The sequence below is a fragment of the Lupinus angustifolius genome, chromosome LG13 (assembly GCF_001865875.1).
Source record: "Lupinus angustifolius cultivar Tanjil chromosome LG13, LupAngTanjil_v1.0, whole genome shotgun sequence".
Lineage (NCBI taxonomy): Eukaryota > Viridiplantae > Streptophyta > Magnoliopsida > Fabales > Fabaceae > Lupinus > Lupinus angustifolius.
This window is the reverse complement of record NC_032021.1, coordinates 2,588,020-2,605,004: the sequence shown is the minus strand read 5'-3', so window position 1 is coordinate 2,605,004 and position 16,985 is coordinate 2,588,020. Positions and strand designations below refer to the sequence as shown.

At 32.6% G+C, this 16,985-nt stretch overlaps 3 protein-coding genes across 11 annotated transcripts; all 3 read left to right on the top strand.

Annotated features, from left to right (window-relative positions):
• On the top strand, positions 307-5,118 carry LOC109325533 (uncharacterized membrane protein At1g06890-like). Of its 3 annotated transcripts, none has more exons than XM_019557952.1 (9): positions 320-332; positions 366-432; positions 3,049-3,169; positions 3,269-3,453; positions 3,754-3,821; positions 3,926-4,058; positions 4,192-4,353; positions 4,476-4,748; positions 4,837-5,118. In XM_019557952.1, exons 3-9 carry the CDS (start codon positions 3,049-3,051, stop codon positions 4,939-4,941), a joined length of 1,047 nt encoding a protein of 348 aa, XP_019413497.1. In that variant the 5' UTR covers positions 320-332; positions 366-432; the 3' UTR covers positions 4,942-5,118. The 3 variants fall into 3 exon arrangements, with proteins under 3 accessions (XP_019413496.1, XP_019413497.1, XP_019413495.1); XM_019557950.1 differs by having other exon boundaries at positions 3,044-3,169; positions 4,837-5,117; XM_019557951.1 differs by having other exon boundaries at positions 307-436; positions 3,047-3,169.
• Positions 5,926-12,023, top strand: LOC109325532 (protein-tyrosine sulfotransferase). 4 transcript variants are annotated; one of them, XM_019557948.1, is made up of 13 exons: positions 5,926-6,084; positions 6,205-6,276; positions 6,394-6,559; positions 6,640-6,711; positions 7,600-7,888; positions 8,872-9,012; positions 9,451-9,555; positions 9,664-9,805; positions 10,091-10,137; positions 10,222-10,290; positions 10,389-10,508; positions 11,128-11,259; positions 11,839-12,023. In XM_019557948.1, the coding sequence occupies exons 2-13, from the start codon at positions 6,222-6,224 to the stop codon at positions 11,968-11,970; spliced, it is 1,470 nt and encodes a 489-aa protein (XP_019413493.1). In that variant the 5' UTR covers positions 5,926-6,084; positions 6,205-6,221; the 3' UTR covers positions 11,971-12,023. The 4 variants fall into 4 exon arrangements, with proteins under 4 accessions (XP_019413493.1, XP_019413492.1, XP_019413491.1 ...); XM_019557947.1 differs by having other exon boundaries at positions 6,185-6,276; XM_019557946.1 differs by having other exon boundaries at positions 6,165-6,276.
• On the top strand, positions 13,546-16,803 carry LOC109325534 (GATA transcription factor 11-like). Of its 4 annotated transcripts, none has more exons than XM_019557954.1 (3): positions 13,546-13,692; positions 14,161-14,427; positions 16,014-16,803. In XM_019557954.1, the coding sequence occupies exons 2-3, from the start codon at positions 14,173-14,175 to the stop codon at positions 16,632-16,634; spliced, it is 876 nt and encodes a 291-aa protein (XP_019413499.1). In that variant the 5' UTR covers positions 13,546-13,692; positions 14,161-14,172; the 3' UTR covers positions 16,635-16,803. The 4 variants fall into 4 exon arrangements, with proteins under 4 accessions (XP_019413499.1, XP_019413498.1, XP_019413500.1 ...); XM_019557953.1 differs by lacking the exon at positions 13,546-13,692 and adding an exon at positions 13,809-13,841; XM_019557955.1 differs by lacking the exon at positions 13,546-13,692 and adding an exon at positions 13,830-13,846.

Genomic DNA, 16,985 nt, shown 5'->3' with positions numbered 1-16,985 from the left:
CTTATTTTCTATTTTCAATTTAATCATGTAATTTTATTTTATTTCATTTTGGTCCCACCAATATGTTATGTCTTAAGACTCATTTGTAAAAAGAAAATAGATATGACTCATGAGTCTTAAACAAGTTTCCCTTGATAAACCAACACCAAGATGCTGAATATTCATGCTTACTTTCTTTTGCTTCAAATGACAGTTAACTTGGTTAAGCTAAGTCACCCCACACCAAACTACATACAAACTCAACCAACATCTTCTCATCAAAAATATATACCTCACAGAAGCTGTATCCTCAAACAAACCACTCTCTTCTCTCTCTATCTACAAACACTGACGTTTAATCTCTCAACTCTTGGTGCCATCTTGAGGTGTGATTTTCTGGAGTTGTTGCAGCACATACACTGAGAAGGTTGTTTCTGTGTTCTTCAAATTAAGGTAAGTGATGATAATATCAACTCAGTTCTAAATGCATATGGGCCATGGTCATGTGTTCAACTTGGTTTTCTTGTACAATGTGATCACTTCATAATATACTAGCACGAACTGACCATCTTGTTTTTTCAAGAAAAAGATGTATATACCGACAATATAAGAATTTTTATATTATGATTATATTATTTACTGTTTATTTTTAATTATTATTAACTTTTTTAAATAAATTATAGATGATAGAAGCAAAAACACACTTCTTACCTTATTTGTTTTTATTAATATCATCATTTTTTTTTTCTCAATTTTTTTTTCACTTTTATGTCTGCCCTTATATTTTTTTTACTAACATGACACGATTAGAAAGAAAGATATGCGTGACAAAAAAATAGTGGTGAATAACGTGATAATATAAGAAAAGTTGAATGATTGAAGCAAGGGAAAAAATTGAGTAATCAAATTGAGAAAAACAAAATAAATTAAGAGAAATAACAGTTTTTCCTTGATTAGTTTAGCAGCCCTACCTCCACCATAGGTTAATTAGATTATCATTTAATAAAGATTGCATTTCTCATTAACAAGGAGTTACATGACATAAACCATAAATTTAGAGAAATTAAGATGCAATGAAGAAGAAAAAATCATAAAATCCTTCTAAGCTGTTGAGTGTGAAGCCAGCAATCTAGGAATTTCTCAACCACTCACTTCAGGAGTTTTGTGATGAGTTATGTCATTTGAAGACCTAGAATATGATGCTTATATAACAATTTATATACACCACATTCACTCTAGATTGATATATAGTATATGATAATATTGAGCTACACTCACATCAGATATGATGTCCACTCAAGCGTCATATTCTACAACATGAAATTTTACCCGTAAAGAATGTTTTAAACTATGTCCAAAACAAATAAGAATGAAAAAAAATAATAAATTTTTAATTTTTAATTAACATGATATATTTTTATTAATTTTAGATACAGTTTTAGGATATGGGTTGGACATCGTATCCTTTTTTGATGACAAAGATATGTGGTTATAAAGTATCTCACAAACCAATGAAAATAATTAAAAAAATAGAAAAATAATGAATATTTAATTTTTTAATTGAGATGATATTTTTTATTGGTTTGAACATAATTTTGGAACATACTTTAGAATAGTAGATCCTTATTCCATATTCTGGACAAAAATCCATTGTCCCAAAGTATATCCCAAATATACAAAAAAAAAAGATCAAACCAATTAGAATGAAGGGAAATGAGAAAAAATAATGAATATTTAATTTTTTAATTGACATGATATGTTTTTATTAATGTGAGACAACAAATAATTGTTTTATATTCTGCACAAAGATCTACAATCCTAAAGTATGTCTCAAACCAGGTTTGAAACTAATGAAAATGAACGAAATATAGAAAAATAATAAATATTTAATTGAGATATTTTTATTGATTTGAGACATAGTTTGGGATAATAGATCCTCGTTTTATATTCTGGAATTTGTTTCCCAAAATATATCATAACTCTATATTCCAAACCAGTGTTATAAAGACTGGTTCGTGTCGGCCGGTTCAACCGGTAAACCGGTGAACTGGTCTCAATACCAGTACACTACAGTAATTATACCAGTCATGTAATCATATGGGTTAAAGCTGGTCAAAACTCGTCAAAACCGGTCATACCGGCCGATTTTCAATTCAATCATACCGGTCATACCGACCAATCTTTATTTAAAATTAATTTTTTAATGAAATTGAAAAAAAATATTGATTTTTTTATTGATTTTTCAACATTGATAATAATATATTATATTTTTATATCTAATTACGCCGGTATGCGGTATAATTAGTGAACTACCGGTTGAAACGCTATACCAGTACTCTAACCATTTTGATGACCGATACGATATTAACAATATTGTTCCAAACCATGTCTCAAACCAATAAGAATGAAGGAAAAATAGAAAAAAATAATAAATATTTAACTTTTTAATTAACATAACATGTTTTCATTGGTTTGAGAGAACAAATCTTTGTTCCATATTTTGGACAAGGATAAAGTAAAAGTAGAAAAATAATAAATATTTAATTTTTTTTAAGTAACATGTTTTCATTGGTTTGAGATATGATTTTAGTACATGGTTTGATAAAGCAAATCCTTGTTTCACATTTTGTTTGGTCTCAAAATATGTCTCAAACCAATGAGAATGAATAACATAAAAAACGATGAATAATTAATTTTTTAATTGACATACATATTTTCATTGGTTTAAGACATATTTTTGGGACATGGTTTGATTCCATATTTTAGACAAAGATCTCATGTCTCAAGGCATGTCATAACTCATGTCCATAACCAATAAGAATAAAAAAAAACATAAAACATAATAAGTATTTAATTTTCTAATTGATAAAATATATTTTCATTAATTTGAGTTAGAAAAAAAAAAAACATTTTTCTTAAAATCTAGTTAAAAGTTTTGTCCTATTTCCTTTTCTAGATCTTGCAAAATGACACTGCATGAATCCTTCACATCATATATATTTATGATAAATACTTGTAGTCCTTCATTAAGAAGAACTTTGAAAAACATATTTGAACTTTGCAGAAGAGATGGGAGAGATATCAAGTATCCAATTAGGAGTTATTGGTGCACTGTTTCTCTCAGTAGCTTCATCTGTCTCTATAGTCATTTGCAACAAAGCTTTGATGAGCAATCTTGGCTTCCCTTTTGGTGATTATCATTTTGTCACAACTAAACAAATTATATACTCTTAATGATCAAATAAAAGCCAATTTTTTTAACCATTTTTTGTTCCATTTTGATGACCAGCCACTACACTTACAAGTTGGCATTTGATGGTTACATTTTGCACCCTTTATGTGGCTCAACGCTTCAACCTGTTTGAGGCCAAGCCCGTTGACTTGAAGACAATCATGCTTTTTGGGATTCTAAATGGTGTCTCTATTGGATTTCTTAACTTGAGCCTTGGCTTCAATTCCATTGGATTCTACCAGGTTTAATTCGATATAAATATATACTGATTCTTTCATTTTATCCGAGTTTATCTGTAGTTTATGTTTATCCTCTTAATTATTATTAGAGTTTATCATCTTATCATTCATAACAACTTCTGCTTATATAATAAATTATTCGGACTGACTCACTACTTGAGTTTAACAATTTTTACCATTTCTAACCCTTCTACATACATGTCACATTGTCACCTATATATCATATATTACATATAAAATATGCTGAGTTTTCTTCTGAATTATTCTACATATGTATTGATATTGGTGTTCACTTTGTTGCAGATGACAAAACTTGCAATTATACCATTCACAGTAATGCTTGAAACTATTTTCCTGAAGAAGCAGTTCAGGTAACAAGTTTGAGAGAAGACTCATAGTAGTAATATTGATATTATACAAAACATTGATCATGTGTGCTAACTGTTAATAAATTTCTTGCAACTTATATGTGCAGCTCAAAAATAAAATTCTCCCTCTTTCTCCTACTTGTTGGAGTTGGCATTGCCTCTATCACAGACCTTCAGCTCAATTTTCTAGGAACCATTCTTTCACTTCTAGCTATCATAACCACATGTGTTGGCCAAATTGTATCCTTTACTACTCAACCTTTATGTTCTAACATGTAGTTATTTTTTTATCGGAAAAGTTTCTAAGATGTAGTTATTGTTATTTAGTAAAGCTGAGAAGGTTGTTGATTCTTAAACTTGTTGCACAATTCAGCTAACCAACACAATACAGAAGAAGCTGAATGTCTCTTCCACACAGCTTCTCTATCAGTCTTCTCCATTCCAAGCAGCAATTCTTTTTGTTTCAGGTCCTTTTGTGGATCAGATGCTCACCAAGCAAAATGTTTTTGCCTTCAAATATTCTCCTATTGTCTTAGTAAGTATCAGAGAAACTTATGAAAATAAGCTCTTTTTAGCTTATTTCAAAAAAGTGCTAAATTAAATTGTTTTCCAAACATATACTAGATGATTGATATTCTTAAATGTTTTTTGTTGCAGGGATTCATTATCTTGTCCTGTTTGATAGCTGTTTCTGTGAACTTCAGCACCTTTCTAGTTATAGGCAAAACTTCTCCTGTAACTTATCAAGTACTTGGCCACCTCAAAACTTGTCTTGTTCTAGCATTTGGCTTCACATTACTTCATGACCCTTTCACTGAGAGGAACCTTATTGGAATACTTGTTGCTATTTTTGGAATGGGTTTGTATTCTTATTTCTGTACTAATGAGAACAAAAAGAAACACTCAATTGATCTCACATTGGCATCTCAGGTACACTATCATCATCACTCTACCTTTTTGTTTCTTATTTATCTACGTGTTTTTAGGAACTTGGTTATTTATATTTGATTCTTTACAGGTTAAGGATAAAGATAATTCACCATTTTTGGCTGGGAAAAATATGGGCAATCAAGAAAAGGAAAGTCATGAGCCTAAGAAATTAAGCAAGGAGTCTCTTGTTTAAAACAATAATGCAAGGGTTATTTCAATGTTTAGGCAACCTTGATGAGTGTAAATCAAGTTTTGATCAATAAAGATTATTACTGTATGTAATTGTAAGTCTTTATCAATCTTATGTTACACTCCAGGCAATATAGTTTTTTTGTTGAAATTGTAATATATTTCCTGTGCCAATGATAAGAGTAGACTACATCATTCATTGTGGTTCACATCAACAGTGTTGCCAATACCGGTCATAAGCAATTATTAACAAACATAATTTACACTAACTCAAACTCAAAAACCTTCCTCATAAATCTGCCTCAAACTAATAAAAATATTACTTTTTATTTTCTAAAATTTTATTTTATTAATATGACAATATGTTATTAATCTAAGACATGAGATAAGACAGTAGTACGGATAAGCGATGTCCCCATAGTAAACCATACAGTAAAATACTGCCTTCTTAATGAATTAATAGGGACAAGGATTCTATTTCCAAAGAGACAATTTCCCCAAGTCCCTTGCAAATTTTATTTTCTAAAATAATATAAAATATTAACTTATGTTTTTATAAAAAAAAAATTAATTAAGTAACACATTTTGATTTGTTTAATACACCAACACCAATAAATAAGTAGATCTTCATCAGATTAATAAATGCTACTGAACATGTATTAAGGCTTGGTTCTGCCAACATTTTCATACAATTGTTAGAGTTTATAATATTATGTATAATTCGGTATAATGATTTATATACACTAAATCATTTATTACTGTGTACCCAAAAAAATCATTTATCACTCATTTATGTTTTATTTTGTTTAAGATTAATGATGATTAAAGATAAATATTAAAAGATAAATAATAATGGATAAAACTAAGACATTATCTCTTAATATTTATGTATTGTTTACCAACTTCAAAACAATTCTCCCAATTTATACCATTTTCACTTTCAAAGCTGCGTCGTTTTAGTAATTTATTACATTTAAAAGCCGCAACATCTATTTTATTTTCCCGGGGAATATTTCTGTCTGTTTCGTGGGGAAATGTCACTTTCACCTCAAAATCAAAGAAAGGGTTTCTCTCCTTTTGGTTTTGTGGTGAGTGAATCCATCTCCATCGCGAATCTATGAACACCAGATTCCTGAATCCCATATAGGTAGCTTCATCACCTACCATCGTTTTCCTCACTTCGATTTCATGCTTTGTCTCCATTTTCTGAATCTGTGCCATTGTTAGGGTTTTCCCTTTTTTCGTAGCTTAGTGTTTCTTCTAGCAGGAGTAAAAATTTCGTGGATGGATCATAATACTCTCAACTTCTCCACGTTGCTGATTCTTGTTGGATTATTAGGTAAAATGCTGCACCATCTTTTTATTTTTTTTATTAGTCTCTGTTTTTATTGATTATTAGTTTCGTTTTGGTTTGGTTTGGTATGTTATTTGATATTTGTTATATTTGGTACTGTAGTGAGTGCCTCTTTTGCCAAAAATGATTTTGGACATTGCGAAAGAGTTGTTAAGGTTTGGGCAGATTCTTCACTTGATGAAGAAATCAGAGAAGATAAGCACACATTGAGGGATTTGCTGTTTTTCCTCCATGTTCCTAGAACGGGAGGGCGCACATATTTTCACTGGTAATGGTTCCATAGAGAAAAAGTTTAAGCCCTTTTTTGTTGATTGATTCATTGACCTGTTGTATCTGTTATTTTTGCAGTTTTTTGAAGAAATTGTATCCTAGCTATCTGGAATGCCCTCGCTCATATGATAAGTTGCGCTTTGATCCAAGGTACTGCCTCAATTCTTTCTACCATGTGTGCCATTAGTTTTTAAAAACTGTTAGCAGGAACTTAAGAAAATATAATCAATTCAAAGAGGATCATATGAAAGTTCTTTCTTGAGGCTGCAATAACCAAGAGATCTAAACGATGATGTAAGAAAAGCAACTCTTCAGTATGTTTTGCAAATGAAAACAAGAAGGTTTGCAAATATGCTGATAAATAAAAACGAGAGATGTAGATAAGAGCAAACACATCAATATTTATCATGGTTCGGTCACCAACCACAAGTAACCTATGTCTAGTCCTCAAGGAAATTAACTTGAGATTATTCACTAACCGAACAAGCTTTCAACAGGTGCCTGTAACCTTTACACCAAGGAACACTCTTCACCTCCTGGAATACCTCACCCTAAGTCATATGGTAGAGATATCTGCTTTGAAGAGTTCTGTGGTCTTGAGATGTAACTTGCTGTGTTATCACCAAAATCAATTCCGGAATTCTAAGCATTCACATTTAAAAATCTATAATATCTAAAAAGGCATGCAGCATTAATATGTTCTAACATTCTTTTCTCTCCACGTTAAGGACCTTGTAACTTATCATATTCCATGTCTCTTTAAATATAGATGCTCTCAGCAGCTTTGCAATTATTCTACCACACACTATTTTATATACAATACAAAGTGTTATAATATTTTTACTCAAAAACAATGAAGGGATTGACTGCTGTTTTTTTATTTCAATATAATGAAAAGCAGCTTCTATTATGTCATAGCATTCTCACCAGTAGTCCTAGTCCATTGTTGAAAAGCCACATTCTACATGCAAAAGTCTATTATAAAATCCAACGAATATTGCTTATTTATCGCTTTCTATTATTTTCATGAATCTGCAGCAAACCAAAATGCAGGCTGTTAGTTACACATGATGACTATAGCATGACATCCAAACTTCCAAGGCAGAGAACTTCTGTGGTTACCATACTTAGGGATCCAATTGACCGTGTCTTTAGTACTTATGAATTTTCAATAGAGGTTGCATCTAGATTTTTGGTGCATCCAAACTTAACATCTGCAACACATATGGCTAAACGCTTGCGCTCTAGGACTAAAGGAGTAAGTACACTGGAAATCTGGCCTTGGAAGTATCTGGTTCCGTGGATGCGGGAAGACCTATTTTCCAGGGTATATCTTCAATTATTTTTCGATATTGCAAGTTTTTGTATTCCTTTTTCACACTTCTAAGTTTATATAAGGTTGTAAAAGAGTCATATTGCTGATATGCCATGACTTGTATTGAAGTGCATGTAGCCTGATTCTTGTGATAAAAAATTATATAGGACACGCTAAAGTACTCTACATTCAAGTTGATAACTTGCTTTCTGTGTTATGGTTTTGGATGTAGATGTGCTTAAATATGCAATTGTGGCCTTTTTATTTTTGAAGATGGAGAATCAGTCACTAAAGTTGCCAAAAAGAAAATGAATTATCCACTTTATTATGGCTGTGTTTTTTTCAATTTGGTTCTTTGTCTTTCATTTTTAGGTGCAATCATACTAGCACTAATGCACTGGATCCCATCAGAACTCCGTAGTTAAGTGTGTTTGGCAAGAGTAGTACTAGGATGGGTGACCTCCTGGGAAGTCCTCGTGTTACACCTCTTTGAAAAGAGGGTGAACTTGGAGCAACGATAAGGTTGTTGCTTAGTGATCATGAGGTCACAGGTTCAAATTCTTGACACAACCTCTCCGGATACAGGGGTAAGGTTGCATACATCTATCCTCCTCAAGCCCCACTAAGTGGGGGCCTCGTGCACTGGGCCGCCCTTTTTTGGTTCTCCGTCTTTCATTTTTGCCAATTTAGTCTTGTAAGTTTCAAATCCTCAACCGTTGTGGCACTCTAGCGATTCTGTTATGAATCCTAATGGAAGTGATGATGTGTCGGCAGTGGTGGCATGGTTAAGATGCGGTCACATCATTGCTTCTTTTAGTGGGATTGTTGAAAGTCTGATGGTAATTGAAAGTTTGAATCATAAGGGATCAAATTATCAAAAACAGAAGATAGGGACAAATTTTTAAATGGAATTAAAGATATGGGATCAAAATTCCTTTTTTGCCTCCATACTTTTGTTGGTGTTTGTATGACTAGTCTAGACCTTAAATGGACAGAGAGATGCTAGGTATAGTAGGGGACTGCATACCATGGACAGCAATGATTCTTATGACATGGAAGACTTCGCAATGCCATTAATAGAATACATCAAGCATCCGGCAGCTGGGGATCTTGTGCATAATGGAGCCACATTCCAGGTACTTCACTGTGTACATCATTTACAGTGTGGAGATTTGCATGCTTCATGAATTTCTGTAAATGCCATGTTTTACTGTTTTCAGAAATCTGAGTTCAACTAGAATTTGCTCTCAAAATCCATGTTTTGTTCTGAGGCTATTAATGATTGCCACAAAATTCAGACCAGATATTTTTAAAGCTGCAAGACCCCTTCTAATTATCCTATTTATTGTTGGATGACCCACTCTCAGCTTATGTCTCAATGCCGAACACCATGGCTTTCTGTTATATTCTACTCATCGAGCATGGTGGGCATGGGGAGTGCTTAATTTTAGTTGTATATCCTGCAAATTTAAGCCCGTAATGCAATTAAATAGCTCAAATCTTGTATTTACAGAATGTCTTGGTAATGATGTCTAATATGCATGACTAAGTTTGGTGGATTGTTCTATTTCCAGGTTGCTGGTTTGACAAACAATTCTTATATAGCAGAAGCACATAAAGTACGCCATTGTGTACAGAAGTATAAGATTCTGGGCAAGTATGTGCTACAAGTTGCGAAGGTAACAGATAAGCTTTTGAAGTTGTCATATTGCATCATGTAGTTGTTTGCTTCCCCTGTCGTTCATTTTCTCAATGCAGTTATGGTTTGTGCTTTGTACTTATTGCAGAAAAGACTGGATGATATGTTATATGTTGGTCTTACTGAGGAGCACAAAGAATCTGCTACAATGTTTGCAAATGTGGTTGGTTCTCAGGTGATATCACAGCTTAATGGTCCAAATGCTAGCCTGGATATTGTTGATAAGACAGGTTAGTGTTGTATAAACTGTATGTTTCAGTCAAACTTTTTCGTAAGTTACAAAGGTGGATCAATCATTTAAAATGGTACAGAATTTTGAACATGATGCTAGCGTTCATATTCTTGCTTGCATGTGTGGTGTTTTTTGATGATTTGCGTATGTGTGTCAAACGTCGTGTTTTGAACTGAACTTTATTGTTGGCCTAAAGTACTTTGGTGTTGACCTTTATCATCTTGGCCGTGCATTGGATTGTATTTTTATAACATATGGCATTGATCATATATTTTTACTACAGAGCAGGGATCATCTTCGGATTCTGATCCTGATAGCAGCGAACATCAGGTAAGAAGAATCTTTTTCAAGGAGGAACTTAGTTATTGAAATTTGATAATGGGACGCATTCTTACAACTCCAATTGCAAGACAGAATAGCACCACAGACAAGGGAGCAAGTGAGGTTACTTCAAGTGAGAGTGGAGAAGCAACAGAATTAAATGTAAGCTTGTTTCCTCAGCAACTATGTGGTTTTGTGGACTTATCAGATATTATGTACATCTAGTCTTTAACAGTATGTTGATGCTTCATTGATCCTAGATGACAGTTGGAGAGCTCATGAATGCTTATGAAGGCTGTATTTCTAATTTACGGAAGTCTCAATCACGCCGACGCATCGCTTCTTTGAAGAAGATTTCTCCAGTCAACTTTTCAAGGGAGGTAAGCTTAATAATATAATGCCAACATAACATCATCACATGGTTCTTATACCATCATTATATTAATATAAAAAAATTTATGCTTGCCTTATGCACACTTTCAAGATGCAAACTTTTATATCCTAAGATTCTTGCACGGGCTTTGAAAACTGCATGGATGATTTAACATTGACTTTGTTTGCATTTTAGCTGGAGATACCATGATTATGTGATAGAGCTTCTTGTCAAGAGTAAATCATACCATACAACTTATAATTAATCTTGGTGTCTGTACTCTGGTTATATTTCTGAAGCTCAAGACAAGAAAATTTATCATGTGAAATACATGTACCACATATCCCTTTTCATATTAGTATTTGCGGCTCAGAGTCATGTATGCAAATCATATTTTGTGTAAATATTGGAACATGTGACATGAATATGGAACATGTTACACATTGATGAATTGCATGGATATTGTCTCTTTTATAGACTTACCAGTTTCCAGTTTCCAATTTCCAATGACCTTGTACGTTATGTTATTGATGTTAATGTTTGACCTAGGTGTTAGAGAATTCCACAGCCTTTTGTTAGCTTGTACTTTTTGTTATCCTTTTCCGGTGATTTTTATGATTTTACAGGCACGTCTTCATGTTTCTGAAGAGGTTCTCCAGGAGATTCGGTCTCTTAATGACCTTGACATAGAGCTTTATGAGTACGCGAGAACCATTTTCTATAAGCAACATAAAACTACATTGCAGACATTTACTGAGGTATGACTCTTGAAGGTTTGATATATTCTCTTTAAAGATGTTTTGTCATATAATATATTTTTACAAGCTAATAATGCTTGCAAATATAACCTTGGGGGTCATAAATTTTTGGGCTGGGATTCATTAATTTTGGATAATTCAAACCCGAAATCATGGCTAATCCGTAACCTCTAGGCTTAATATCTCACATTAATTATCTATTTTATGCATATTACTTGTGGGTGTAAATTTATATCTTAATATAACAAATTATCTTTTACACGGTTTACTCAAAATACTGATAAATATGGTTTCAAAATTGAGATAAATTTGTCCACCTATTTTAGATTTTAATTTTAATAAAAACCAAGTCCTTGAATTGATATCTTTCGTTGTGAAGTTTATGTGTAAAGTATTAACATGTATAAGTTGCAATGTGATAATCTATATCTTTGAAGATAGAAAAGAAATGAGATATTAGGCTCTAAAATTGGCTTCACTACCACAATTGCCAATTTCTTTTGCATGTTGAAGAGGGTGAAGATGCTTTAAGACTTCCATAAGTTGCACTGAGTTGTTTGTCTTATTCTTAAATTGCAGGAGAGATGGGACAATGACTATGGCATCACCATGTGGAAGGTTTTTCCATTAGCAGCTATTTCTATTTTGATCCTTTTCTTATTCCTAGTAATTGTAAATGCGAGAAGAAGAACGTCTAAGGTTAAGATGTAAGTAATCAAATCATAATTCTTATTATTATGTTATTTGAATGACAACAAAAACTATAAAAAACTATTGTATAATACTAAAATAATACTTTTTTATATCTCTTTTAAGAGCAACATTAATAATTTCTCTTTATATTTCTTATGTAATTTTTTTATTGTGTATTTTTACGTGCTAGAACCAGTTTACCAAACCAACTAATCAATTTTGCTTGGTTAAATTTTATATTTCTTTGAAAACTCATCCAAGCTAACCCATGTATAACTCTACTTGTGCTTTAGACAGAAGTACTCATAGAATAAATATAAAAGCTATCAGATGTGCCAAAAAATAAAAAATGCAATTCAAAATATTGTTATGACCAAAAATGTGGAAAAGAGGTTGCAGTAATTTTAGCCAAAGTACCAAAATGGTATCTAATTTACTTTGGTAATGGGCCAATTTGGTTGTTGAAAAGTTAATTCATCATTTTAGAAAATTGGATCATAAATTTTTTAACTTCATCCACTTTAATCCAACTTTATAGAAATTAAATTATCCCATAAATGAACATATTACCAAACTATTTCATTAGATATAACTTTTGACTGACTAAACTATTTCATTGGATATAACTTTTGACAGATCAAATTATTTATAGATATATCTTTAAGGACGCAGTGAATTTACTTTTTCAAAGACCAGTTGTGACGTCAAGGAAATTTTCATAAACTATCAAGGTTTTTTTTAGGGTACATTGCGAATTGGTTTTTTGGAGATAAAATTTAAGAGTCATAAAATATATGGGTCGTGGATTATATGACTATTCCTCTTCAAAAACCTAACTTACCAAGCGTTACCAACTGATTTAATCATGAAAAGTTTCTCTGTACCAATTGTGGTACCAAACCACGTATAGGCTTTATCTGAAGTAGTTTAAAAGTGGCATGTATGAAGTTTTTCAATTTACTTTGAGTATAGCGTAAGTTTCCCATTAACGCATGTAAAGCGTACTTTTTGTAAAAACAGCATTTGATAACCAAAGCCTCACTTGTTATATTATAATGGGATGAGATTTTCCGTATAACTTTGACTGAAATCCTATTAATTTAAGAGTATAATATTAATACATTAGTGAAATTTATATATACAATTAAACTTTACAATGCTAATTAAATATGAATGTTAAATAATTGGTATAAAAAAGTTTTACAATATTAATACATATATTATTTTTTTCTATTCAAATCTTATAGCCTCGTTAATGTCATCCACCATATCTGGTCCCACGTGAAATATCACAGCAAACAATTAATAATCACGTGAGGCAACAAAAAATAGATCAGTTAACTTTTGACCGTGATTTCGGTCGTCGGTGATCCACTTAACTTTATTTCTATACAAAAATTTGTATACTAACGCTCAATCATTACAAATAATGACCAATTATTAAATTCTACCCCTATTTATATACTACGCTTAAAAACTCCCATATGAAAGTTTTTTCTTTATATTTTGTCTGCTTTAAATTAAGGAGTTGTAAAATTGAATAAGAAACATATCACAGGAAATATACATATATGGAATGTAATGAAACAATAATTTATATTCTTACAATTTATTTAAAAGAGTTCAGACATCAGAAGAAACACGGACAAAAGATGAGGGCTTCCGCATGGTAGCGCCGCCCCTTACGCTGTACTAAAACAATCACTCATTTTTTCTTCACTTCCATATTTCTCTTCTTCTGTGAGTCTAACTTTTTTATTTTTGCTTTTGTTTTTGTTTTTGAAACTCTCTCATTAACTCTAAACTTCTATTACTCTATTTTCACTTCATTTTGAATTTTGATTGAGCATTTTATTCTCATTTTTAGGGCAATGTCATATGCAGAGTCGGTAAGGTACAATTTTAGTTGTCTTTTTTTCTTATTAAAAAAGGCAGCCTATTGTACGAGACTCACTCTTGCCGAGAATAAATGTACGCAGTCTTATTCCCGGAGACAGAGAGATTGCTCTGCCTCTAAATATTGTTATTGTACAATGTGCATATAATCTCATTGTTACTAACTAATTGTACAATAACTCAATGTCAAACAAGATTCCGTTTCTGTAAATTTCGTATTATTTTCTGTTTATAAGGTGATTCTCATTCAATACTGAATTATGAATGGTTTGTCATGTTTCTCTGATAATCATTGTAACTGTTTTGGAATAGGATATTGCTGATATGAAGGATTGTTGGTTCTTGGACAACAATTTTAATTGTCTTTCAGATGGAATTTCCGATGATGTCTTCGAGTTTTTCGATTTTCCTATAGAAGATGTGGAGACTGATTTTGTTGAAGAAGATTGGGCTGCTCAATTTAAACACATTGAAGAACCATCTCTTGGTGTTTTTTCAGTACCTCATTCAGCAGCATTATGTGATAAAACTCAAAATGAGACTCCAAAAGTTGGGATTGAGAACACTTCCACTGATTCTGTGAGTATCCTGCACTCAATTTTCATGAATCAGTGTATTTTGTTTGCTTAAATTATATTTTGGTATGTTGTTCCTCACCTTATATACTCAGAAATTGAGAATTTTACTTCAATTCAGTTCAATTATATTTGACAAAGTAATTATGCACATACTTTTATCTTGCAAAACTGAAACATGAATTTATCAACATTCAAGGACATATTTTGGTGATTTTGTGCTTGTTTTTCAACTTCTATTGGTGAGTGACCGGAAAAATGAACTTTGTTCTGAGTAATTATAAGAATGACCGGGAACTGTTAATGGTAGAAGGGTAAGTCCACGTCTGTGGCTAAGTATTTCCTGGCTATTATACTCTGCGAATTGTCTGAACCCTATAGTCTTCATCTTCAATCTTTTGTAAAATGAAAACTTGCTTCACTTTACCTGCAAATGATCCAAAATGTCCCGGAAATGCTGCAATTGTTCTGTTCTCTAATCTGCCCAGTTAAAGACCATAAAATAGGAACCATTGAGAGGGTTGAACAAGGAAGGAATGAGCAGGGTTGGAAAGTGATGGTAATCTCCTTTCTTTACTATTCAGGTTGCAGAACTCCTCTTGTTATAGTTTGTAGATCGGCATTAAAAGTTCTAAAAACGAAACAGAGAAACCTTGGGGAAAAGGAAATAAATAAGTAGGTTTTGGAAGTGATTTACCTGCTTAATGTCATTTACTCAGTCGTAAGGTTTATCAATCATAACAGTTGTGTTCCAGATTATTATTGTATTATAAAAATTCACTATCATTATTATTATTATTATTATTATCTCTTTTATGTATTTTACTTGTCTTGATTTTATTGAACTGAAGGTATGCTTAAACTGTTCCCTGGATTCTTGTTCAAAAAATGTAAAATGACATGAACTTTTCGTATATAATTAATTTGAAATTGTAAGTTTTCCTTATTTTTTATGATTTGCCCTCAGAAAGTGAGAAAGTTCTGGTAACTATGCTTGGAATTTGGAAATGTTTTAATTATTTTGAAATGATGTACACATGGTATGCATACAAAAAAAGATGTAAAATATGCTTTCTTGGATCCTTCAAAAGGTTGATGGAGAGATGTGTGTTTGTGTGCTTGAACAAGTATATGGCTGGGCAACACAGTAATGAATACCCTCCCCTTTCCCAAAGCCTTTCTTGTCCCGATTTAATTCAGGAATATCCTCACATCAGTGAGTTGGCTAGCTGTTACTACTAGGCTGTTGCTGATCAGTTATCACATATCCTGTGTTCATCTTTGTGGAAACTGTCACACGGAATGGATTAATGTTGATTTAGCTGGATCGTACAAATTGTGTAGCGCACATGCTTAGTAGGCAAGACTCTGCCGAATCTCAATCAAAATTGCAAGAAGACTCAAGTAGTTTACTACAGACTGTTTGATTCATACCATTATTGATCTTATGGCATCTAATAATTGAAAAAATGCATTTTTAACATTACGTACTATTCAAATTTTGTCAACTTTTTTCCAGGTATATCAGCATATCCATCACTATTGCATCTGATTGTTTTATATTTTCTTTATGTTTCCCCAATAAAACAGCTTGAAAAGACTACAGGACCTACATATGGCAAAACTACTCCGATCCAGAATGTGTCTTTTAACAGGAAAGATGTGCACAAATTCCAAACCTACAGCCCAGTTTCTGTTTTTGAAAGCAGTAGTTCTTCTTCAGTTGAGAACTCCAACTCTGACTTACCTGTCATCCCATTAAAGCGTCCCCGAGGCAAACGCCAGCGGCTCTCAAGCTTCAACTTGCTATTATCACTTCCTTTCATCTCTACCTCACCCACTTTTGAAACTCGGACATCGGGGAAATTAGTAACCAGAGTAAAAAAGAAGCAGAAGAAAAAGGATCTCTTACTACTCCCCGATCATAGTGAGATGAAGAGATCCTCATCACAGGAGTCAGGTGTCCTCGGGAAATGCACACATTGCGAGGTGACAGAAACACCACAATGGAGAGAGGGACCAATGGGTCCGAAAACCCTTTGCAATGCTTGTGGAGTTCGTTACAGGTCTGGCCGGCTCTTTCCAGAATACCGGCCTGCAGCTAGCCCCACTTTTGTAGCATCGTTGCACTCAAACTCCCACAAGAAGGTCATAGAAATGAGACACAGAGCTGCTAAGGAGACTTTTAGAGGTTCTTCTGTGATGTCTTAATAGTTAAACCTTCCTAGAAAGTCTCTAGGATAATATTATGTTTAGATTATATTGACGAAGAAACAGTAGACCTAGGCAGGATTCAAATTTTTATTGTTCCTTTGTTCTCCTTTGATTAATTCTATATCGCTTAGCTTCATTTATTTCATGAAAATGGATTAGATGATTAGAAGATACTAGTAAACATAGTCACTGTTTCACTGCATGGTAATAGCCATTCAGGAAATAAGGTATTGAAAACAGAATGAAATATCAATGTTTTCTAACTCTAGATCTTGCAGACAAGTGGGGCAAGAATAAAGAATCCATGAAATTGCTTGCATGATTGATTCTGGGACATTGAAGTAAGGA

Excerpts from the sequence above, each read along its gene's own strand:
- LOC109325533 (XM_019557951.1), top strand. The coding sequence starts at position 3,049 with ATGGGAGAGATATCAAGTATCCAATTAGGAGTTATTGGTGCACTGTTT. Across the intron at positions 4,354-4,475 it reads AATATTCTCCTATTGTCTTA|GGATTCATTATCTTGTCCTG; the intron begins GTAAGTATCAGA and ends TTTTTGTTGCAG. Across the intron at positions 4,749-4,836 it reads ATCTCACATTGGCATCTCAG|GTTAAGGATAAAGATAATTC; the intron begins GTACACTATCAT and ends GATTCTTTACAG.
- LOC109325532 (XM_019557948.1), top strand. The coding sequence starts at position 6,222 with ATGGATCATAATACTCTCAACTTCTCCACGTTGCTGATTCTTGTTGGA. Across the intron at positions 10,509-11,127 it reads CAGTCAACTTTTCAAGGGAG|GCACGTCTTCATGTTTCTGA; the intron begins GTAAGCTTAATA and ends ATGATTTTACAG. Across the intron at positions 11,260-11,838 it reads CATTGCAGACATTTACTGAG|GAGAGATGGGACAATGACTA; the intron begins GTATGACTCTTG and ends CTTAAATTGCAG.
- LOC109325534 (XM_019557953.1), top strand. Across the intron at positions 14,428-16,013 it reads AGAACACTTCCACTGATTCT|CTTGAAAAGACTACAGGACC; the intron begins GTGAGTATCCTG and ends CCAATAAAACAG.